At 34.6% G+C, this 25,417-nt stretch overlaps 1 protein-coding gene and 1 long non-coding RNA gene across 10 annotated transcripts in view; one reads left to right on the plus strand and one right to left on the minus strand.

Moving 5' to 3' along the window:
- LOC140641809 (uncharacterized) overlaps positions 1-25,417 on the minus strand; it is a 70,868-nt gene that overhangs the window by 37,904 nt on the left and 7,547 nt on the right. The gene's annotated exons all lie outside the window — the stretch shown is intronic.
- Positions 1-25,417, plus strand: part of FSD1L (fibronectin type III and SPRY domain containing 1 like) — a 72,563-nt gene that overhangs the window by 33,346 nt on the left and 13,800 nt on the right. For 5 of the 9 annotated variants that reach the window (XR_012038399.1, XM_072842227.1, XM_072842221.1 and 2 more), the window contains exons 5-12: positions 4,537-4,559; positions 8,678-8,799; positions 13,036-13,245; positions 14,710-14,808; positions 19,727-19,856; positions 20,475-20,507; positions 23,670-23,770; positions 24,275-24,526. Coding sequence is in view for 8 of the 9 variants with exons in the window: in XM_072842227.1 (XP_072698328.1) it covers positions 4,537-4,559; positions 8,678-8,799; positions 13,036-13,245; positions 14,710-14,808; positions 19,727-19,856; positions 20,475-20,507; positions 23,670-23,770; positions 24,275-24,526 (970 nt within the window). In the remaining variant the exon portion in view is untranslated. The remainder of the gene's footprint in view (positions 1-4,536; positions 4,560-8,677; positions 8,800-13,035; positions 13,246-14,709; positions 14,809-19,726; positions 19,857-20,474; positions 20,508-23,669; positions 23,771-24,274; positions 24,527-25,417) is intronic. The other 4 variants (XM_072842225.1, XM_072842223.1, XM_072842226.1 and 1 more) reach the window with 2 other exon arrangements.

The raw sequence follows: 25,417 nt of genomic DNA on the forward strand, positions 1-25,417 counted from the left end.
GGTATTTTTAGAGTGAGGGTAGAAGTCTCAGTTATGTATTGTAAAAAGTATTGGAAAAGTATTGTATGTTTGCCTGTTAGTCATTTTCAGATTGTCTCAAGGAAATATTACAAAATTTTCTATCCCAAATCTAAGAGGAAAATCTGAAGTATAAGACCATGTAAATATACAGACAAGACTTGAAAAGTTTCTTAGTGTTGTGTGGCATTGAGAGTGTTAGTAGGAACTCTATTGGGCTTTACTGCAAATCAAAATAAAGACAAATCATGTCAGGCAAATGCCAGTTTTGAAATCTAGTTTTTGCTGGATTCATCATTTTGACAGTGTGAGTGTATTATTTTCTGTTGTTACCCAGAAACAGATATACAGTTGGCCTTTAAAAAACATGAGAATTATGAGCACTGAGCCCCATGTAGTTTAAAATCCATGTCTGACTTTTGACTCACCCAAATCTTAACTACTCATTGTTGACAAGAAGACTTACCTATAACATAGTCGATTAATGCATATTTTGTGTTATATGTATTACATGCTCAATTCTTAAAATAAGCTAGAGAAAATATTACTAAGAAAATCATAAGGAAAAGAAAATACATTTACAGCACTGTGTTATAAAATCCTGCATATAGGTGGACCCATGCAGTTCAAATTGTTAAGGGTCAATTATATTATTTTTGTTGCTTTTTATTAATGCTCTGATTTTAACTAACTTTTCCCTTGCGGCCTCTTCACTTCAGCCTATATTTCAGAGAATTAGATTGTTAAAATGCTTAATTTATTTTGGATAATTTTTAAAAGCTACTGTGTGCAAATAAGATGGCTTAGGATGGACTTTTAGGGTTTGAAGATGCTTTAGTACTCATCATTTTATAGATAAGATAATTGAATCCTAAGAGTTAAGTGATTTGCTGGTTAATGTGGTGTGAAACTCAGATCTCTTAAGCCTTTGGTCTCATGCTCCATATTTTTTGCTGAGGTGTTTTAGAACTTTTGCTAATTGGGAAGATATTTAGAAATACCAAATTTTGTTCTTTTTGGGTAAATGATTCATTGAATACAATAAGCAAGATCTAAAACATATTTTGTTTTATTATTATTCCCATTTTAATGTTTAGAAAATACTGTTAAGTTAGCTGCTTCACAGTAGAGTTATTTTCTAGGGTACTTTCTATATAACATCTTTCTATAAAAGGAGAAAAATATGATAGTAAGAAATATAGAAAAAATAAGATCTGAACTTTCAGAGTGCTTGTTAAATTAAACTCATGGAAGAAAATAGTTTCTGTATTTACTTATAGCAGATTAAAAACAAGAAAGATTGGGAAAATATCTGGTTTAACTTCTTTATATTTAATTGGTAATTATGAAGAACCATTTGTGATTACTTCTACTTGTACTCTTATTACAGGTCTTTTTAAGGGCGTTTGGTCTCAGGTGATAGATTCCTATAACTGATAAAGGATCAGAATTATAAGATTTATTTTGAAAACAATTATTGAGAGATGGAGGAAGGGAATGAGGGAGAAAGGAACCAACTCTGATTAGAATAAAGAGAAATGAAGTGTTGGCAACCAAGATTTCAGTGGAAGATTGAAATGGAAATAGTGATTGAAATTGAAATAGAAAATAGTGATATTGAGCAAGGTAATGTGGCTAATGCTTCTTGAAAACTTTCTAATAATGTACAATAAGTAGCATTACCCAAAAATCTAAAGAATTAACTGAGGCCTGTTCATTCTGGAATCGTTTTGTACTTGGTAAACAGAGACGTTTAATTGACAAAATAACATCACTCTTGAAATTGAAATTTACAGAAATCAAGCAGTACAGTAATGTGTATCTTTTGGATAGATTTCTACTTTGGGAGAAGAAATTCCAGAAAAAAAATTAAACCATTTGTTTTCCAATTTAAGATGTTTCTTAAAATTGGGCCCTTTTAGAGAAGTATCTTCAGAATTTGAGACTTTCTACTCTTTTATCATTGCACAGAATAACTTTTTCAACCCCTTCTGCATTTACACAGTGTATATACTGTTAAATTCGAACCTAAATGAAAGAGGAACCGCTGAGTCTTCAGTTTGATCACCTGGGTATGTTTATATATAAATACACAAGATGACAACTTTTCCAGCATTATTTGGCTTTTCATCTGTTTCTTTTCTGGTTTGTCACAAGCAGCCTAGTACATTAAATGATGAAAGGAAGCTTTACATGCATGTGCACACGTGCACACTTGTACACAGACACACTAAAAAAAGTCACTGAGTTAAATAATACTAGACACACAATTGAATCATTCTGGTTAGTTTAAAATACAGTATTGGGGGTGCCAGGCTGGCTGAATCAGTAGAGCATGTGACTCTTAATCTCAGGGTTGTAAGTTTGAGCACCGTATTGGGTGTAGAGATCACTTTAAAAAATGGTTGTAGGGAAATTATTATTATTACTTTAATATTTTAAGTTCAATTTGTTGTGGGGGAATTAAACATGCATACTGCATAATGTTCTTGAAAGATGAAAGAAAATCAATGTTTAGAAAAAGATAGTTATGGTCTCCATATTGTTAGGTTCTTTGGGAGTGATTGATAAGTAACATTCTTCTAACCAAATTCTAAAACAGTTGGGAAATAAAGCAATAAAGTTGATAAGAGGCCAAATACCAATAAAATGATATTAGAGAATTTTAGCTTATATCAGTGGGCAAGCTTTCTAATATTGAATCCTAGAGTTAGTCAGACTTTCCCACCCAGATATGGTCAATACAAGGGTACCTCGACTCTGTGTGTGTGTGTGTGTGTGTGTGCGCGCGCGCGCGTGAGAGAGAGAGAGAGAGCGCACGCGAGCACCTGTTTCTGTGAAACTTCCTACACAGAGGGAAAGAACAGAATATATGTTCCCTGTAGGCAAGCAAGCTTCCAGAAAGAGGGAAAATAGCTGAGCTTATTTCTAGTTTCTCCTTTCAAACTCGTAATCAGATTAAGTCCTTTCTCCTCACCTGAAGAAATGAAGGATTAGAGAGAGGCTAAGGGAGTGATTAATGCTAGTAGCACTTAGGCACTTATCTATATGTAAAGAAACATCAAGAGCAGAGGAGTCTCCTTTTTCTCTTCCCTGACACTTATATTAAAATCCTTGGTTGTAATTCTAGCTGTAATGACAATAATTTAAAAAAAATTTTTGTAATTGACTTTAACATTTCTTATTCCTAGTACCAAAGTCATGTCAGGATGTAAGACACGTATTAATGCCAATGGGTTGGGTTGTTTGCTGTAAAATGTGAAGCTTGGAAAGGATCTATAGAACGAGTGAAGACTAAAATTTCTTAATAAAGAAAAGAGAATGATTAGTATACAGGATCTCACAATTGATTATTGTAGTGCTGGAAATGTCTCATATGCTCATCTCGTAAATGTCAGTTCTGTTTTTTTGTGTAGAAAGGTACTCAAGACCACATTATTTTAGGATAGATATAAAAATGACCAATACCAAGTAAGAACAGTGTTAGAACTGAAGAAGAGATGCAACGGAAACATTGCTATATACATCAAATTAGTGTTCAGTTAAATTTAATAATTATTAGTATCACCATGTGGCAAGCTTTGTGCTCGGCCTAGGATAGAGTGTAGAGCAAAATAATCATGGTTTACATTAGATGCATTGTTAATTGTGGTCAGTTTGGGGGAGAAAAACTGTTGTTGAATATATTGTATGTAAATGTGAAGGGGACAGTGGATTTTATGTGTATTGTTTTCCTGTATACTCTACAGCACCAAGTGACAGCTGTGCCCTTTCCTAAATTCGTAAATTTGTGCTAGCATTCTCAAAAAAAAAAAAAAAAAAAAAAGATATCTCATGCCAAGTAGGCTTAAGTTAGCAGGTTCTATGAAGTCATCTCAGGGAAAGAACCTATTGCTAGAAGTATTTCTCTGATTTCTCCTCGTCTGAATTTTTGTCATTATCGCTTCACTCTTTGGGGTAAAGGATTGTAGAACGGCAGCTCAGTTTTATATGTTAGCAGGCAAGCCCTCAAAATGCAAAGTCTTTGCCCAGGGAAGGCATATAGAGAAAACTTGGAGCAACCATAATGAAGTGGTGAAAGAGATCATTGAAGAAAAATTGGAGAGCAGATTTGAAATGTATAAGAAAATCATTAGATTGCATAGAAATGTGTGCCCCATGAAGGAGATTGATTGTTCTAGTTGAAGCGTGTCAGACTGAATGGAAATGGAGGTTTATTTTGATAATCTTAAGGTAAGGAAAATCATTTATAGTCATCTGGAATTAGTTTGAAGTGTTCAGTTTTCCTCCTTTTAAGGTGATTTATATGGGGTCTGGATATTGTTTTTGCTATAGTTCTAACATCACATTATGCAGGCTGATGTGAACTGTACAAATTTCCTGTAATTCATGTTTTGGGTGACTGTGAACTAATCTATTCCAGGATTTTATCCTAACTTTTCTTGCATGTCACTGCCATTGAAACTTGCATGAAAAGCACTAACTGCCTTCTTTCTCTTCTCCCTGATTTGCTCCAAGGCTGCCAGACAGATCAAGGATAGGTATGGTATAAAACCTACATTTTTATATAAGTGTCAATATTTAAGTCAGAAATGAAATTCAAGAAAAGTTTCTTATTTCACTTTTGTTGGTTAAAATAAAAATACCTAATGCCATGTACAAAAAAAGAAAATGTCTTTTGCATATCTTATGGGATAAACAGTATATTAGCAGGGTTAAAAAAACAGTTGTGGACAATTATATACTTAAAGAATTTCATTTCTGATATTATATAGTTAGTTTTAGTACAGTTCTTAATTAGCTATGAATGGATGGGGACCCATTTTGGATAATTAAAAAATATATTCCTGCAATGTTTTTTTGTTCATAATTTTATAAGTATGTCCTATTTTCTGAGAAGTCATAGCATTGTTAATAGTCCTCAAGAGCTAAAGCTCTCCTACTTCAGTGCTCTCCTGTTTAACACCTTTGTATTCTCATTCCATCCTGTTCCTGGTGCCATCTCTTTCTATTTTTCATGCCACTACTATCTAATGTATGGGAAGAGAAAATTAAAGAAAGTGATGACCTTAATGAAAGACTTTCTCATTGGTAGAGCCAGGATTCAGAAAGGTAATTTAGTACTTGCTGTAATGAGTACACCAAAGGGCTAAAAAAGCTGCTGACAGTTTTGGATTGAGTTACCACAGAAGGGATGGTTTTGATCTTCCTGGTTAGTCACTGAGCATTGATGATAGTGAGATTATCCCTTAAAGTTTCTTCCTTTGAGGATTATGAGATTCTCTGAAAGGCATATCTCTTCAAAACACCACTCTGAATCTGAGACTAAACTATTTATTCTTCATCAGATAATTCACAAAAGTATTCATCATGGATTGTGTGAAAACCAGTGTGTCTATTGTTACAATCTTGGCTGAAGCCTTCAATTCTGTTTTTCTGATCGTCTATTATTTGACTAGAGGCAAGATTCACATGGCACTCGTAGCACTCTCAGTACAAATACTAATTTTTAGGTATTTTGGTGTATTTTATATCAGGGAATGGTTAAAAGCATGGATCATCTTATTCTGGATGTAGAAAGGTGATTATGAGAGTCTGAAGGTGAAAAGTATTGGCTATGTGAGTAGGTAGGTGCTAGGTAGGTCAGTTTTTTGAGTAAGATAGAATTAGGTTGTATCTGCTGGAATTTGCTATGTGTAACCCATCTTTCACTGTGGCTAGATTATTCTTCAGTTTAGGCACATACTTCCCTAAGTCTTGCTATGGTCTCTGATTTTCTGGATTAGAAGTCACTTCCTAATCAGGCTTCGGCTTATCCAAAGACTTTTCAAGAGCCCTTGCAAGATCTTCTCTTGTTCCTCTCCTAGGAATCTGTATGGTTCTCTACTTCCAAGAATCTGTCCTTACCCCTGACATCTTTCTTTGTTCAGCTTTGTCACAATTTAATGATGAATTTTCATGGCTGAATGCAAAGCTTTGGTAAAGCTTGACCTCTTTGCCTCTTCTATGCCCACTTCTTGACTTGATTTAATTAGTTTTCAGGTGATCTTAGGAGTTGGAATTCCTTTTCTCTGTCACGGCAAGCCCCCCCCCCCAAAAAAAAGCTTATACATTATCTATTTTGGCTACCCATGAAATTATTACTTCCTTCTCAAGAACACTTCTGGGTCTTGACTTAATTTTTTAAACTTGATTTTTAACTTCAAAATGTCCAGGTTTCTCTTATATATTTTATTAGGTGCTGCTAGAAGCAAGCTGCTAGAATTCCATCATTGCCATTTATGATATAAAAATAATTTAAATACATAATCATAGTAAGATGATTTTTACTAGTGAAGAAGGATTATTCTCTTATATGAGGGCAAAAATGATGTTTAAGAAAGAGTGTCTAACATACTTGAGCAGAGAATCAAATATGTAAAAATCATTTGTGAGAACTGAATATTTATCATTTGTTGTGGTAGAAGTTATGCAGGAGAAACAGTGGGAATGACAAGAAGAACTAAGCAACTGAAATGAAAAGATAATAGCAGATCTCTCTAACTTTACCAATCACTGATATGTATTTATGGGTGCTTTTAGTAATGTTGGAAGAGGATTAGTTGAGGTTTGCTGTGGACTTATGCTTCTTGAAAGAAAGGGGTCATGAAAAGGTGAGTCAAGTTAATTAGATAATTTGAGGAAATGGAAAGTGTTCATTTATATGTTTTGCAGTTATATTTTCTTTGTAAAAATGAAACTGAGGGGAAAGGATCTTTGTATTCAATTTGTACTATAGGCAATAAATAAAAAAAGTCAAGGTGAATTAAAACATTCCTAACCATCTGGTTCTTGTAGAGAATTATCTATGGATTTTTAGGTTGTTGATTTGGGCTTTCAGGCACAATTACCTAAATTTATTCAGTTTAGGTTTTGATGGACCTTTCTAATGCACTTTCGGAGGACATTCTTTTTCTTTGAGGCTACAGTGATTAAAACCAAGTTTTTTTTTTTTTTAAGATTGTATTTATTCATGGGAGATACAGAGAGAGAGGCAGAGACATAGGCAAAGGGAGAAAGAAACAGGTTCCCCGAGGGGACTCCGATGTGGAACTCGATCCCGGGACTCTGGGATCACGACCTGAGCCGAAGGCAGATACTCAACTGCTGAGCCACCCAGACATCCTAAAATCAAGTTTTATAGATAAAATTTTAGATTTAAATTCCCTAAAATACTTTTAGATTTTTTCAACAGCTGTCAACATTTAAGTAGATTTAGAAGCATCCAAGTAGTTTCAAATCCAAGTAGTTTCATTGATTGAGTGGTCATTTATACTAAGTACCTATCTGAATATAGCTCTTTCAGAAGTCTTCAAACGAAAAGATACTTGGGGCTTTAAAGAACAAAGTAAGACTTAGGTTTTGTTCCTAACCTCTTATTGATGTAATCTGAAATTTAATTTTTGAGAACCAACAGCTTAAAGTAATGTGTGTGAAATATTCAGCATTATGCTTGGTTTTCAGTGAGTTCACTTCCCCATAAGTTGTATTTCAGTATAGAACATTCTTCTTGATCGATAGTTCAGCTATTGTTGACTCACTGTTATTAATAAAGTGATTACTTTCCTAGTTTTAAAGTGAAATAAAATAATTGAATGCAGCAATAAATTTAATATCTTTTATACCGCATTATATCTGGGTAGATTTGCCAGATCTAAATAACTAGGCCTAGTATTCCCTTTGTTTGTCAGCTTTACTTCTTCTCCCAAATTATGCATTAACAGGACAATATTCCATGAATAGTACTTTTAATCATTCTTTGACCAAAGATAATAAGGGACGTTACTTTGTGACACTTGTGGAAATTTACTGTAATGTGAAAATAGAAATTTGAGATAAAATGACAAATTAATAGAATATGAGAATTTCTTTTAATCTCTAGTTTTAATTGACAGAAAAGTGTCCCCATACTTTGGGTAAAATGAGGTCTGATATAGCTTCTTTTGTGTATATGTCTGTTTTTTTTTTATACCACACCCATCTAATAAATATTTATTGAACTATTATTTCCATGGCATATGGGCTGTTTCTCCTTGTATCCTTCCATGTATCAGATGTTGATACATCAGGGTGATACCTACTAGCATGGTATTCAAAATTGTGATTTTACTTCTCTCCTTTCTCATCCATGCCCTATCTTTAGCAGGTACTAGGCTGTACAGTATTTGGTCAGGGTACTTTTACTCTTAATTGAGGTTACAGGGAGTAGCTATGACTACTAAGGAGAGTGTAGAGTTCATTATTTGGCATATGAAAAGGAATGAGGTTGGCATCAGGAAGTCAGTGAGATTGAGTGTACATAGGTTCAGACACCTGTTGGGTCTGTGAACGATGATTTATAAGGGATATTTTCTTTTGTGAAATTTTTGTGTGCAATTTTATAAAACTGGCTGGAAGAAAGTTACTTAAAGTTATATTAAATGTCTAAATTTAAAAATATTTTAAGTTTTTTATTTAGTTAATTTTCTAAAGACTCAGAACAAATTTCTTTTTAGCTTTGTTACCTTTGTTATAGTTTCTGAAATCACTAAAATGAAATAACTTCTATCTTCATTTATAAATTAAATATGGCATACTCTCCATTCTTTTATTTTTAAAAGTATATTTGTGTTTACCGTAGAGTAACAATGGCTTCAGCCTTTCGCCTTTCTTTGAAACCAAAGGTCAGTGACAACATGACTCATTTAATGGTGGATTTTTCTCAGGAAAGACAGATGCTGCAAACTTTGAAGTTTTTGCCTGGTAAGTATGTACATATATTACATGTGAAGTGTTTTATTGTAATGGACTTTGAAATGTAAATATTAAGTATAGTGTGGGTTTTTTCCTTCATTCAGCTAAGGAATAATTAAATTTGGTAGCCTTTATTTTTAGAGAATTATTTTACTGGTAGTAAAAATTCCATTTTGAGAATTTTTAAAAAAGATTTTAGAGACACACACAGAGACAGAGACATAGGCAGAGAAAGAAGCAGGTTCTTTGCAGGAAGCCTGTTGTGGGACTCAATCCAGGGACTCTGGGATCACGCCTGAGCCAAAGGCAGACGCTCAACTGCTGAGCCACCCAGGAGTCCCATTTTGAGATTCCTATTAAAGGGATATCTATGATTGTTAATTTGGTAAAGAGAAGCAATATACCATGATGGTTAACAGTGGGTTTGGGGGCCAGACTTAGACTTGAATCCTGGTTGCCATTTACTTACTGTGAACCTTGAACAAATTATTTAATTTTGTTTCATTTTCTTCATCTTGAAAATGTGATGTTACTCTTCTAGGGTTTGTATGAGGATTAAATGAATTCAAACCTCTGAATCGCTTGAAAATAGTGCCAGGCACTTAGTTAATACTCAGTGCATATTAGCTGCTGCCATTACCAGTATAGTTGTGGTTGTTGGCTTAGATGAACTTTTATTTCCAGTAGTAATAGGTTAAAATTGGTTTATTAGAGTATTAGTATAAGGGTTAGTATGAGGATAGCAAAAACCACTTGAAATTGAGCCCCCAATTTTTCCCACTTATGTGAGAAAGCAAACTAAGGACCGTTTGTTGGTATTCTCTTTTTAGCTAACGTCAAGAAGTGGTGTTAGGTTGATAGCTAAAACAGTTTGAACATGATGATTTGAGGGATCAGGTGTTTGTTTTACTTATTTACAGGTGCTTTTTATTACAGGTTCTAGTTAGAACTGGCTTTAATTTTTGGAGATTAGCTGTTTTTGAATAGAGAGTGTTGATCATATGAAACCATTCTCTGAGTATTTGGTCAGGCACTTTAAAATATGATTGTAAAGATAGGTTAGTAGTCATGAAACCAAAATGGAACTAATAAGGAAGGGTAGTTTAAGTGAAGCATTAACCTGTGTGGTAGTTCCAGAGGAGTTTATTCTTTTTTTAAAGATTTTATTTATTCATGAGACAGAGCGAGAGAAAGAGAGAGAGAGAGAGAGAGGCAGAGACACAGGCAGAGGGAGAAGCAGGCTCCATGCAGGGATCCCAGTGTGGGACTCTATCCCAAGACTCCAGGATCATCATGCCCTAGCCAAAGGTGGCGCTAAACTGCTGAGCCACCCAGGCGTCCCTCTAGAGGAGTTTATAGAAGGAAAAGATGACAGAAGGAACCATAGGTATAGAGGAAGGGGGTATATTTGTCAGTGGATATCTACCTGTAAATTCGCCTTTCAGAATTACTATTATAGTGTCATTCACACTATTTCTAAATTCAGAAGGAAAGTCAGGAGTTGTGGATTATGAATGTATACATGAGTATTATTATTTTGATTTTTTTTGGAAAAAAACTGTTAAAAAGCAGTCTTTTCACCATTACTTTCCTTCTCTTGGGTTTTCTGTCATGGCTTAACAGACCAAGGCCATGTCTACTAAAAAGTCAAGTAGATTGCATACACAGTAGGATTTCCTTTTTTGGCAAACTGTGTTATGACAGTCTCAAGCAATGCAGTATAATAAAAAACAAGAAAACCTTTTGTGGAGGAATTTCATCTGAAAGGAAGATTATAGTAGGTTGTTAAAATTTGTGAAAGATGAATTCATGTCACTAATTTTTTATTCTGTGATAGCATAAAAATTTCCCATAAGATGGAATCAGATTAACTTAGAAAAACAAATCCCTTTTTTTAAAAAAAAGATTTTTATTTATTTATTCATGAGAGACAGAGAGAGAGAGAGAGAGAGAGACAGAGAGAGAGAGGCAGAAGGAGAAGCAGGTTCCCTGCAGGGAGCCCAGTGTGGGACTCAATTGGGATCCCAGGATCATGCCCTGAGCTGAAGGCAGACGCTCAACCGCTGAGCCACCCAGGCATCCCGAAAAACCAATATCTTCATCCTTTAATAATCTGTTCCATAAACACCACAAAAATCAACTCTTACACTGTAGTATGTATAGTAACATGAGTTGTACACTTACTTGAGTTTGAAAAATGGAAGTGGTAGTGATAATAATTCTAGTCATTTTCTTCTACTCTTAGCTATTTTTTATACACTAAAACTTAAGAATTTATATCCTCCTCCTCTCTGAGCTCCTGCAGCTAAGAAGAGAAACATATCTGTGGCAGCGTTGATGTCACTTGCCTTTTTACATTCACATGCAGGAACATAAAATTCTTGAACCAATTTTTACACTATTGCCAGTTGAGTGTTACTTTATAGAAATTGCTGTGAATTGCTTTCCATTCTCATTTCCAAAGAAAATCCTGCATTTCCTAAGTATTTTTTTCTGTTACAAATATACCACTTTTCATCTTACCCTGAAGCTCTGTCCCCCATTTGATGAACTCTTCTCTTCTGTATAGAATCTTGGGTGAATTTTCCACACATTAGATCCAGGTCAGCCTTAATTTGACATATACCACTCTTAGATTATCAAAATTTTCTTTCTCCTTCCAGGTATCATCACTTTCTTGGATTTTTTTTTTTTTTTGTCATTTTTACCTCAGTTGCCACTTCTAGCAGTTTGTTCTCTTTTGGAGGCCATTATTCACATGAAATAAATATCTACTTGCCAATACATTCTTACTGGAACAGCAGCTGAATTAAAATGTAGATTCTGGGGAGTTAGCTGGGCCTGCTTACAAATTAAATGCTTAAAAAAACAAAACAAAACAAAACAAATTAAATGCTTTTTGCTTTTACATCAGCCTCTTGGAACTTTCAGGCTTTTGACTTTTCAGGCTTTTGTACCGGCGTTTGACTCAGCAAAATTACAAAATTATTACATGCCATAGGCTGTTACATTTCCTCACATGTAGGCAGTGCAGAGCATATTAAATTCATAAATGCCTGTGGTTTATTCTTTTGGCAGTGAATACTAGTCTATATTGCTTGTTTCAATAATTGAGATTAGCATTTGTTATGTATTATAGGGACAAGAACCCTACAAAAGCTAGATTAAGAAAATTAACCATAGTGACAAATGGTAAATATTTATTGGAGGGCACCTGGGTGGGTCAGTGGTTGAGTGTCTGCCTTTGGCTCAGGTCATGATCCTGGGGTCCTGGGATCTAGTCTTGTATCAGGCTCCCCATAGGGAACCTGCTTCTCCCTGTGCCTGTGTCTCTGCCTCTCTCATGAATAAATAAATAAAATCTTTAAAGAAATACTTACTTGGTTATCTTTTATCTTACTAATAAGGTATATCAGATTCTAAATATTTATTGTACAATTACACAGACAAGAGTTGAACTTTGGAGACTATATTTAATGGAGATCAGTTGTCCCATTTTTCTCCCTTCCTCTTTTCTTACTAGTTAGGCTTGAAGATGTCAAATTTATATCAAATTCTTTTCATATTGGTCTTTTTTTTTTAAAGTAGGCTCCAATGCTAGGCTACAGTCTTGAACTCATTGACTCTGAGATCAAGACCAGGGCTGAGATTAAGGGTCAGATACTTACTGACTGAGCCACCCAGGGACCTCTAGGACTCATCATGGTCTTGATTATTTTGTCTAAGATGTAAAATATTTGGTTTACTTTGTTATTTGTTAAGTTCTACATTGCTTTGCATTTTAACTTTTGTGTATAATTCCTTTGTTGTCATAGTTTTTAAAAATTAATACTTTGGGGTGTGCCTGAGTAGCTCAGCTACTGATTCTTGATTTTAGCTCTGGTCACGATTTCAAGATTGTAATCTATATTCCATAGCTGTTTGAAGTAGTAGATTAAAAAGTGTGTGTTGAGGAATAACAAGTTATTCTTGATTATTTATCTTTAGCATATTTGACTTGCTTTTTGCCAACTAGGATTTTATTAATAAACTTTGAGTAAGTCTATGAAAAAACTTTAAACGTGAATTTTTATATGGAACTTTGAAAAATAGTTACTTTGCCTTTATAGAGTATCCTTTCCGTTAGCCTCATTCAATTACACCATTAAAAACAACATGAAAAAAAGTTTGAATGATAAACATAAATATTAGATTAGTAGTATAATAAATGAGAAATGAGCTTTTTTTTTTTTTTTTTCCTCTCAGTCCCTAAAGCTCCAGAGATAGATCCAGTAGAGTGTTTGGTGGCAGACAATTCTGTAACAGTAGCTTGGAGAATGCCAGAAGAAGATAATAAGATTGATCACTTTATACTAGAACATCGGAAAACTAATTTTGATGGACTTCCACGTGTAAAGGATGAGCGATGCTGGGAGACAATTGATAATATTAAGGGTACTGAATATACACTGTCAGGTAAAATGATGACTGCATTTCATAAATCTCATTCTCAGAAAGTAAGTGTAATTGTGAAAAGTATTTTGAGTTACTTTAAAAGATAAAGTTAAGCTTCTTTGGCCAAGCTGACTTTTTCTATAATTTATTATAGAAGTAAATTTCTCTTAAAATATCAGGAAGACTTTCATTTTAATTAGTTCTGGATATTTGTAATCTGGTAAAACAATGTACGTAAAACAAACATGAAGGGGTGTTCTGGAAACAATATTTCAGAATAACATTGAATTTTACCCTTGATTTTTTTTAATAATAAAAAAGCTGTCAATTTTCTAGATATACATACTACTCTGCATTTCAGTGGTACTATAAAAATTGTTGCTTTTACCTTTTTATGACTACCTTCACAGTAATACTTAAAGAGCTGTGACTTGGCATTAGAAATTTGTGTTAGCCTTTGAAAAGTCTTTAAAAAGGTATCTCTACATACATAGGGCTTTGGTATTTGAAATGGCCAACTGTTTCCAGAATTGTTCAACCTTATGCATGAGCAGTTACATTACCATTATTAAACGCTTACCATTTGTCAGGAGCTGGGCTGAAGTGTATTACACAATACATTATTATTTAATCTTTATAATTATGAAGTTGAATCTATTATTCTATTTTGCAGATACAAAAACTGGCTGTCAAGTTGTTGATGATCTCATAGCTAGTAATTTTTAGACTGAGATTTTAAAGATTTTATTTATTTTTAAAGTAATCTACGTCCATTGTGGGGCTCAAACATAATTCTGAGAATCAGAGTTGCCAGTCAGAGATGTCATACATTAGGATTTTTTAATCTGGACTTGATTACTTCAGAGTTTCCTATGCTTTACTTTTTCTTTAAATTCATTTTTCACATAAAAAGACAATGTTTCATACATATAAAAATTGTTTAGGATATCTTCTTTCCAGAAATTGAATATGTTATTTATGTATTTATTTATTTATTTTTAAAGATTTTATTTATTTATTCATGAGAGACACAGAGAGAGAGGTAGAGACACAGGAAGAGGGAGGAGAAGCAGGCCTGATGCAGAACTCAGTCCTGGGACTCCAGGATCACACCTTGAGCCAAAGGCAGATGTTCAACTGCTGAACCATTTAGGCATCCTGAATATGTTATTTTAAATTAGCATTTCTCCTTGAATGAAACATCACTTTTAACAAGGTTTGAAAGTACCTTTTTATCACTAGATTTTTTAAAAATCCACATTGGTAAACTGTATATAATTTATTTCTTTTGAAGAAAGTAATAGATAAATTTTGATTACTCTTATTTGAGGCATTATCACCTTTTTAACATAAATGTGTACTCTCCTGGAGTAAAGAGGTAAGTAAGTAGTTCCAAGGAGGGAAAGTGTCTGAAGGTTCATACTCATACTTTTGGAATAGATCCCTTTATTTTTCATATCTGAAAACCATTTTCATTTTTTTCAGGCTTGAAGTTTGATTCAAAATATATGAATTTCAGAGTACGAGCTTGTAACAAAGCTGTAGCTGGAGAGTATTCTGATCCAGTGACTCTAGAGACCAGAGGTAAGATCATAGATATTTATATAGCATAAAACAAAACTTAACATCTGAAGTTATTCAAGACTGTGAGAGGAAGCATTTCATGTATGGTAGCAGTTTTTCCCCACTGCACGTGTACACACACACACACACACACACACACGCACACACATACACTTGGAATTCCCAGCAGTAGGAATTTTACGATGGGGGAATTAGGACTACAATATTGGTTTTCCTTTGTTCATCTTTTATGATGGTGTTCAGGTGGGTAAAATAAACCAAGATGATGGCATTATATTCTCTGGTGGATGTTAGTTTATAAATTGCAATCTAATATAAATACATAGGCATCAGTGAAATTTGCCCAGAGATTTCTAAGGGAATGGATTATGGCTCAATAATGAGGAAGTACCATTCAGTTTAGTTCCTGCTCTCTTTTCTTGCTTTCTCTCACTTTTTCTTTCTTTTTTTTTCTCTCTCTCTCTTTTCCAGAGAGGGAGAGAGAAGTGGGAGAGAGAAAATCTTAAGCAAGCTGCATGTCTAGGGCAGAGCCCAGTGCAGCCTTGATCTCACAACCCTGAGATCGTAACCTGTGCTGAAATCAAGAGTCAGACCCTTAACCAACTGAGCCACCCAGCTGCCCCATGTTTTCTTAAACCTTACTGTAGAAATTAACACTTGTATTTTTATTAATGATTATAGAGCACTCTGAGAGTTCTCCATTTGATTTTTAAAACCATCTTGGGGGATGCCTGGGTGGCTCAGGGGTTGAGTATCTGCCTTCAGCTCAGGGCGTGATCCTGGAGTCCCGGGATCGAGTCCCACATCGGGCTCCCTGCATGGAGCCTGCTTCTCCCTCTGCCTCTCTCTCTGTGTGTGTCTCTAATGAATAAATAAATTAATTAATTAAAAAAGATAAAACCATCTTGAGAGAACAGTAGTCTAGATATTACTTATACCCATTTTGTAGATGAAAAAAGTGAAGTTTAAATATGTTAAATGACTTGCCTATGATCTCTAGAACTAACTTGGAAAGGTGTAATTAAGAATCTATTTCCAGGCTGCCTGGGTGGCTCAGTTGGTTAAGCATCTGCCCTTGGCTCAGGTTGTGATTCCAGGGTTCAGGATCAAGCCCCACGTTGGGCTGTCTGCTGAGCAGAGAGCCTGCTTCTCCCTCTCCTACTGCCGGCTGCTCCCACTGCTTGTGCATGCTTGCTCTCTCTCTCTCTCTGTCTCTCTGTCAAATAAATAAGATCTTTAAAAAAAAATCTGTTTCCAAGTTCCTTGCCAGCCCTTACTGTGGGCCTGGAACCTGGGTGTTTATAGTCTTCTGAGAGCAATTTGGATTTAGTTAAAACTCTCTAGAATAACATATTTCAACATAGTTTTTTTTAGGTAGTTAGCACTTGGAAGGCCATAGTGCTAGAGATCTTGTCAGTTGTGAGATGATAATTGACTGGGTTTACTTCAAGAATCAGATTCAACATATTGTTGAGGTACTTGAGCTTTCAAGTGGTCCACTGACATAGTTCATAAAGCATTTGGATGGGTTTACATGCCAGAGTTTGATATGATTTGGAAGTGATATAAAAATATTATATCAGAATAAAACAAACTATGAAGTCCCTAAGTTATTGACAAGACAAACTCAAAAGAATGTGTCACAAAGTTAAAAAAAACTAAGTTGAGTAATTTGCTTAGATTAGCAAATGTTTTTATTCAAGAACTATAGATAACTTAGCCAAGAATGCAGTTACTTTGAATTACTTGTAATCAAATTAAGATGTTATTGTGGTTTCTTTAGAGATTTTAACCATTTCAAAGTATAGTCATATATATGTAGATTATTTTCTACACAACTTGAATTGTTTTTAGTCCTTGTCAGGTAAAATTGCATTATTATTCTCCCTCAGGAGTATTTTATCTTTTTATGTCTTTTGTTCCTTCTCTTTTACCCTTTATATTTAGGGACCAAACTTGGACCTATACATTTCTATGCAGATTCCACAGATTCAGGAAAATAAACAGCTGGCTTGTTTCTTTGGAGTTGGGCTGGCTGCTCCTATTGGCAGTGTGTGAATCTTAGTCAAATTCATGGTCTTAGTGTTTGTAGAGAAAGACTAAATTCGTTTTAGTCCTTCCAAGAATTCTCACTGTGAGGTAAACCCCTTGGGGTGGGGATAGACTGAAATTTAACCTTGAGGCCCACTAAACATGGTTCTGACCTTCAGGGAGACTCAGAATTTGTCCCTTAAATGGCTATAGGTCTCAACTTTTCTAAAGTTATTCCATACCACTGAGTGGTTGTGAGCTACCACCGTGGCAAGAGCTACAGAGGAAAAGGCTAGGTTTTTTAAAAGATGACGTGGTGAACAATTATTAATTTTTTTTGGCTTATTGCAGTACTTTTTGACCAAACATAGAAATAAATGTATAGAACAAAGAATTGGAGGGAAAGGGAGAAAGATGGAAGTTAAATAGTGGAAGCCTACCAAAATTTGATATCCTGCCTCTTACCAGTGTTCAATGTGGGAAATAGTGAACATCTTTCATTTCTGTCTCTCCAGTGTATGTAGTAGCACTATTTCATATTATTGGAACTGTCACATGTGATGTGTAACCTAAGGTCTTATGAATAGAATTTTTAAGTAATTTTACATTACTTCCTTGTAAAGGTAAATGATATTTTAATCACAAATTACTCTCTAGTTTCAAATGATAGTGGCTATGATGCAATTTTGGAGTGCAGAGAAAACAGGTACCAACACAAACATGAAACATAACGATAACTTTGATTTTTTTGGTCCTTTGTTTTCATAGACTTTTAAAGATACAGAAACTATTATAGAGATAATCTGATGTTTGAGACCTCACTTTTGAGACCAGTCCTGTATTTTTTGTTTTTAATACACAGTATCACTGTTAGCTGAGAGAGGTTCAGTGACTTGGTTGACGTCCCATAAAGGAGATAGTATACAAAACCAAAAAAAGAAAAAAAGAAAGAGGGAGAGAGAGAGAGATGAAAGATTATACCCCTGGGATTAAAGTTCATACCTTTCTGTCTGCATGCTGTGGTATTTAAGTCTAGTCTCAGGTGACTTGAAGGTGACACCTTTTTTTTTTTTTTTTTTTTTTTTTTTTGCCACTTATGACTCTGTCCTTCTCCATCATATTAAATATTTGGGAACAGCCTTAGGATTTTTTCTTGCCTGTTTTTTTGAACAGTCTTAGAATTTTAACAAGCACCTGAGAATTGATGGCACCTTAGACTTAAATGTACTTTTTTTTTCTCTCCAGAATATAGATACCCTAACATATTATTAGCTACTAGCTAATATAGGGGTTAATTAACTCTTGTTTTTTTTTAAGTTTATGGACTTTTTTTTAGTTTTTATTAATATCTACAACCAATGTGGGGCTCAAACTCACCACCCTGAGATCAAGAGTGCATGCTCTCCTGACTGAACCAGCCAAGTGGTTCAGTTTTCTTAAGGCAGCTCATTCTTGATAGTGCAGGGTGTCAAATTTGCTTAATCCTAATTTTTTAGTAACCTGCTTATCAAGTGCCTATTTAGTAACCTTTTAGGCACCTTATTAAGTGCCTATTTAGTAACCTTTAGTAAGGAATTTTGTTACCATTTATACTGGAAAACTATATTCTTTTTGTAATTTCATTTCTGTTTACATGCAGATTTTGAAAAGCTAATAACTTACTTGTATGATATTTCCTAGAAGCAGTATGTTCAGTAGATTTGTACTTAGGAAGTTATTTTATAAATAGACAATGAACAATGGATCAGATCCATAGCTGAAATTAAAGTGCTCTTTATAGAACAGTGAAGGAAAAATTTTTTTAATCTACTAGGTAAACATTAGGCGCTGTATATGAATATCTTGTTTGATGATGCATACTTCATAGAAACATTGAAGCTTTGGCTAAATCAAGTAATATCCTTAAGTAAAATGGAGTTATAAAGGAATATCACTTCAATGAGTAATTACCAGAAATTTGAACTTTTGCAGGAAAATACAACTAACAGAAGCAGATTCGTTAGTAAATATATAGTAGATGATGCCTTGTGTAAGGCAGAGATTCTGGGAATTGCATTGGAGTATCTGAGGAATTCTGCATTATTCAGCTTAATAAATACATTTTAATGATTTACGTTCAGTTTCCAAAGAGAGAAGGTAATACATCTATCTCTATTAGGTGGGCCAGTTTCCTTGCTTCTCCTGTCATAGGCTGTTTATCTGTGCTTTTTAATTCAAAACTACTGAGAGTTTAAATATGAAACCATTAAGTATTAGAGCCTCAGAGAAAATATGTGTGTGCCAGACTGTATAATTTTCTACATCACTTTTTTCCCACATCCTCAAGTCTACCAGCTCCTCTTCCTATTTAGTCATAACAATCAACTGATAGTCCACTGATATTCTAATAACAGAAAGTTGAGATTATTATGTGCTGATGGAAATTCCAGGAGAGGGAATAGCAGTAACACCAGAGGCCATACAAGTACATTGTGTTTGGTTGGGGTTGCAGGATATATAGAGAACAATAATGGGAAATAAAGTAGGAGTTAGTTAATTACAGCCTTATCTTTGGAAACTTTAAATGCTAGCATTAGGAATTTTTAAAAAAGATTTTATTTATTTATTCATGAGAGACCCAGAGAGAGGCAGAGACACAGGCAGAGGGAGAAGCAGTCTCCATGCAAGGGAGCCTGATGTGGAACTCGATCTTAGGACTCCAGCATCAGGCCCTGGGCCGAAGGCAGGGGCTCAACCGCTGAGCCACCCAGGCATTCCAGCATTAGAAATTTGAACTTTATTCTCTTTGTACAGTGCTGAATAAATTAAGAAGGAAAATAATGTTATGATGGTTGTGCTGTGGATATGTTCTATATATTTTTAAAAAGTGAACTATTTTTTTGGACAGCATTAAACTTCAGTTTGGATAACTCCTCATCCCATTTGAACCTGAGAGTTGAAGATACCTGTGTAGAGTGGGATCCTACTGGAGGAAAAGGTCAAGAAAACAAAATGAAAGGGAAAGAGAATAAAGGCAGGTAAGTCATTTCATTAGATCTGTTATGTGGACACATGCTTGTGTGTTGATTCTTATTTGACAGTGACTTATGAAATTCTTCCTCTATACATCAGTATGATTTGTGATAGGCTAGTAACACAGAGGAATATAATACTGTTTATCAGTACTTGAATTTGTTATAAATTTTTCATTACTTTTTCTTTCCTAATCCTCGTTTTACACATTTTTATTTCAGTATTCCATTTCTTTAAAGTTATATCTACAGCAACTTGAACTGATTAAGAAAGAAGTTCCTGAATTTTAGATCACCAATCTTACCTGAAGTCTGCATTAAATGGCAACTTTTAGCATGTACAGTCCCATTGTCTTGTCCCTGATCAGCAACCTTATGAACTAAAGAGGAAGGCTTGGGACCTTTTGTTGTTGTCAGACTTTTTTAGACAGTCTTTGAAGTATGGGGGCCTCTTTTTTAACAGAGGAAAATTTTGCTCAAACTGAAATAAAGCAATATCACTGTGAGTTACAACAGTGAATCAAAAGAATTTTTCTCAACAGGCTTTTGATCTAATTTTATTATAAGCTGTTAAATTTAAGTTGTAAAGCAGTCTCTTAACAGTTGCCTATTTTTATCTAACAGTGTCCATGTTACTTCACTGAAGAAACATACAAGGTGATGATCTATGTCTGTCTGGTTCTAGGACTTAGTATACCTAGCTTCGCTGAATAACTTTAATTTTTCTTTTAACCGATAAGCAGAAGCCATTGCAGCAGCTTTCATAAGCTAAAATACTGCTCTCTGTAGACTGTCTGTATTGGTAGCTTATGTTTTGAATTTACAGCATTATAGTATGCTGCATACTGTTTGGATTATGTTGTATATGGTAACAAAACAATAAGCTCTGCTTTAAAGTCTTTGTTGAGTTATTTTCCCTCATCTCATTTTTTTCTGCATTTACTTGTAACTGGCATCTTTCTTGTGCTGTATTCAGTATATCTAACATTACAGCTTTGTTTTTATTTGTACTTGACACGAAGCAGGTTTGAAGTGTTCTTATATTGTATGATAATAATACAGTTTCAAAAGCATTAAGGATAAAAAGTAAAGGTCATTATTGAAATTACTAGGACGGTGCTCAGAAAGATGAATCAATTCAAATTGCATGATTAATAATGTGCTAATTTGAAGATACCACATCTTTACCAGAAACCAGAATGTATCCCCTTTTCAAAATTATCTTTTTTCTAGTTTGTTTGCTCATTATTAGTGAAAGTGACTTTGAGTTAGCATATTATAAATTACAAAATGTTGCTGGACTTAATAGAATATATGAAGTTTCATTTGGTCACTTGGAGATTTTTAGACTGCTTCTATTTAAGCAGTTCAGATCATATTACTTCTCTTTCTCCTTCCCTTTTAAGGATACTTTATGTGTAGGGTACTTCTGGAATGTTATATCCATTTATTCTTTCTATAAATACTTGGTCAATGTAAGGTGTTAGCTAGATGTGGTGGGGTTTGTAGAGATTAACACTATTCCTGCCTTTAAGAAATTTGCCTTAGCTTATGTATATGGGTTATATATCTATATACAACTAATGATAATACAAGGTAAAGGGGATCCCTGGGTGGTTCAGCGGTTTGGCGCCTGCCTTCAGCCCAGGGCGCAATCCTGGAGTCCTGGCATCGAGTCCCACGTCGGGCTCCCTGCATGGAGCCTGCTTCTCCTTCTGCCTGTCTCTCTCTCTCTATCATGAATAAATAATAAATAAAATCTTTAAAAAAAAAAGAAATACAAGGTAAAGATTACATGTAATGGTAAGCATGAATAAAGAATTTTGAGGAAGAAAGATGTCCTGAGCTGCCAGGTTTTAAAGTGGTCAGTTAGGACATTGAGCCGAACTGAAAGTAACAATCAAGCCTTTATTCACTTACGTGATAGTATAAGCAAGAGGCCACAAAGGAAAGGGTGCTAGCTCTCCTCACTGTTCCATTTTCCCTAACATAATGGCATTGGGTGAGGGTCAGGTAAATCAAAGCAGATTGCAAATGATGGTTATCTGGAGGATCATCTCACTGCCAAGAGAGTCTCAAACAGAATGCTGTTCCTGTTCTTTTATGGACCTGAGGCCAAGAAGAAGAGAGAAGAGGAAGGGTTAGAAGTGGGAAAGTATTGAGATGGAGTGGAGAGAGTGTCTTCAGATTGCATACATCATCCTTGCTCCCTTTAAGGAGGTCTCCAAAGAGGGCCTAAAAAGGTCTCATAAGGGAATCTCTGAATGGAAGTGCCTAAGCTAGGAGTGCAGATATGCATATGAGCACTGGGTTGGGGTGGAGGTGGATTGCATCTCCCTTCAGAAACTGGGATAAATTAGGTAAGTATCAGGTCTGGCATAGGAAAGGCAGCCTTCCCAAGCCTGTCACTAAAAGCCTTTTACTCTTGTCTATAGTTGGGCCTGAAAAGCTACACATAGGATTTTAGCCTGGAGATGGATTTCCCAGAAGAGTTATTTAGCCTGGTAGAATCTGGAAGATCTTCATTAATGAAATAATAGGCTGGTTCTCAAGAAAGTAGAATGCATGCCATTTGGTCTTGCATTGAGAGAGGGAGAAATAAGAGAAAAGACACTGAAGCAGGTTGCCTGAGTTTAAGGAACACTTTAGCTGCTACATTTAGCTAAATAGTGCTCTCTAACGGTGAGAAGGCTAGAAAAGCAGATTGCGACCAAATATAGAAGAACCTAAAATGCCAAGCTAAGCTTTATAGGCAATAAGGAAGTACTTGAAGATTTTAAAGTAGGAATATCAGACTTAGGTTTATCTGGTAACAGTGAACAAGATGAATTAGGTGGCAAAGAGAATTTCAGAAACTAGTAAAACCATCTTGAGTGCAGGTAAACAACCTTAATTTGCACAATTAAGCTGCAAAAGTATCTGTCTTTAGAGGAACAAGGTGGGAGGGATCATGTTTGACCTAGGACAGTAATAGCTGTTGTACTGCTTGCAAAAATGTTCTTAGGGTTGGAAGTCTAGAACGCTGCTATCAAGGAGCCCTCCTTATTTAACTTTTCTCTGAAATTTAAACTGCCACTCTTAATAGTTAAATCTGTTTGTTTTTTCTCCATGCTTTTCCTTTTATTTCTTTACTACTGGTAAGTTCTAATTTTTTTGTTTTTTAAATGCAGTGATTCAGTATAATTGAAGTGTTCTCTTTGTCTTTGGGTTTTGATTTATTTTGTGTTTTTGAGATTTAGTGCAAGACATCATACTGTCCCATTTATCATATCATGTAATTTGATATAAGGAGAGGTTGACTCTTGTCCATTTTAGCAGGAGAAATGCTTATAATATTTGATATTATCCTCTGTAAGGATTTGGGCATATACTATTCTTTTTAAGAAGATCCAGAGAAAAAAAATACCTGCTGCTTATGAAAAGGTTATTTAGTTTTCATTAGAATAAGCATATTTTTGCCATTTTAAAATTTAAATTTAACTGCAAGAAATGTAAGCTCTATAATCTGTTACTTTTCTTGAGGTTTTTTCCCCTTCCATTCTTTTGTTTTCCTTTTCATCTTTCTCATTTTGGCATTGTTTCTTATTTCAACTGTGTGTTCTTTGTATCAACTTTGTTGTCTGCATGATACTAGTGTTCAGCCTGCTTTATGTTGATGACTTCTTACATTTCAGTGTTTATAGTTGAAAACTCTTTAATAATAATTCAGATAAAATAATTAAAAATCTTTTCAAAGTTTCCTTTTATGATTTGTGATTTTGGTTTGTGAAACATTTATTACATAGAATATTTGTTTTCCCTTTTTTCCTGCTTATATAGAAGTGGCACACCATCCCCTAAACGGACATCTATAGGCTCCAGGCCACCAGCAGTAAGAGGCAGCAGAGATCGTTTTACTGGGGAGTCATACACAGTGCTGGGTAGGATAAACATAGCCTTCATTTTGTCAGTTAATATTAAAAGCATCATGGTCACACTGGTGGCCACTCCTGAGCTGGAGAGGCCTATGTATTGAATGAATATTTGCTAAGTTTTCTCCCTCTTGAAGCCTGATTACTTTTGGGAGGTTTCAAATTGTCTAATTATTGGTTTGTTTAAAACTTTACTTCATTTTACTTTGTATTTTAAGTATATGCATATCTTTTTATTTTTTTATTTTTTTATTTTTTTATTTTTTTTTTGCATATCTTTTTAAAGAGATAATAAGGAATAAAAGTTTTAAAACCTTTTATAAATGAGAAAATTTAATAGGAAATATACAAGTAAAGTTATAGCAGATACTCTGCGTTTGTTGTCTGTGTTAATATGGTTATTTTTCTGAATCAGATTTTTTGTGCCATTCTGTGGGATAAGAGATAGGTAAAAATCTATGTAACTCATAAAGAAGAAGTAATAGTCAAATTTGCCTTTCTGATCTTTTGTAGGAGACACTGCTATTGAAAGTGGACAACATTACTGGGAGGTCAAGGCCCAGAAGGATTGTAAATCCTACAGCGTGGGAGTAGCATATAAGACTTTGGGGAAATTTGACCAATTAGGAAAGACAAACACTAGTTGGTGTATCCATGTCAACAACTGGCTACAAAACACATTTGCAGCAAAGCATAATAATAAAGTCAAAGCCTTGGATGTTGCTGTTCCTGAGAGAATAGGTGTATTTTGTGATTTTGATGGGGGTAAGTTTACTGATTTTCTCATAAGTCCTTTTGTCATAATTGCTTATATTTTAGTACTTTTCTTTGGTAATTGTCAATATGCAACTTCCATTAATATGGTGGTAATGGTGTCTTGACCTACCAGGATTTGATCACAAACATATGCAGCTCTAGAATTGACTGGAAGTGTGTGTGATGTTTGCCGGAAGCCTTAAACAACAGTCATCTGTAATATGCTTATAAGTCTGAAAGAATGGTTTTCTTAGTTTTAGTCTTAAGCATTAAAATTTTTTTCTATTTTAATTCTTTCCTGACCTTATTTTATTACCTATAAAGAGTTGTGGAGTCAGATTTTTCAAGTTGGAGTAGACCTTAGAAATTGCCCAAACCATGTGCCACACAGTAAAAAATACTTATTATGGTTGTCTCTGCAGGTAGTTGTCACTGCTGTGCTTGATGAGCTTTTTAATATGAAATTTAAAGCTTATTTCATTGTTGGACAGTACTTAGTAGTAGAAAGTTTTTCGATAATTGACTCACCTTGTTTTCTAATAACTTCTGAGATTACTGTCCTTAAATTTTGTCACCTGAAGAAACACCGAATTATGTTCCCTAATCCACATTCTTATGATAATACTTGTTAAAAAACTACTAACATTCTTCCCTTGCTCTTTTTCCAGACTATACATTCTCTGTATCATTAGCTATTCCTCTTACTCCTTTAATTTTTCCAAAACTTTATAAGCTGCTGTGGTTATTTTCTGTGTCAGCATATTTCTTAAGCATTGATTCTCAAAGTAGAACATGGAACTTCTTCTGATCATCATGGACATGTGATTTGGCAACACAATTTCTAGTAATGTGACTTAATAGTACTGTTGGTCTATATTGAACTTATAGCCACACAATCCA

The sequence above is a fragment of the Canis lupus genome, chromosome 10 (assembly GCF_048164855.1).
Source record: "Canis lupus baileyi chromosome 10, mCanLup2.hap1, whole genome shotgun sequence".
Classification (NCBI taxonomy): Eukaryota; Metazoa; Chordata; class Mammalia; order Carnivora; family Canidae; genus Canis; species Canis lupus.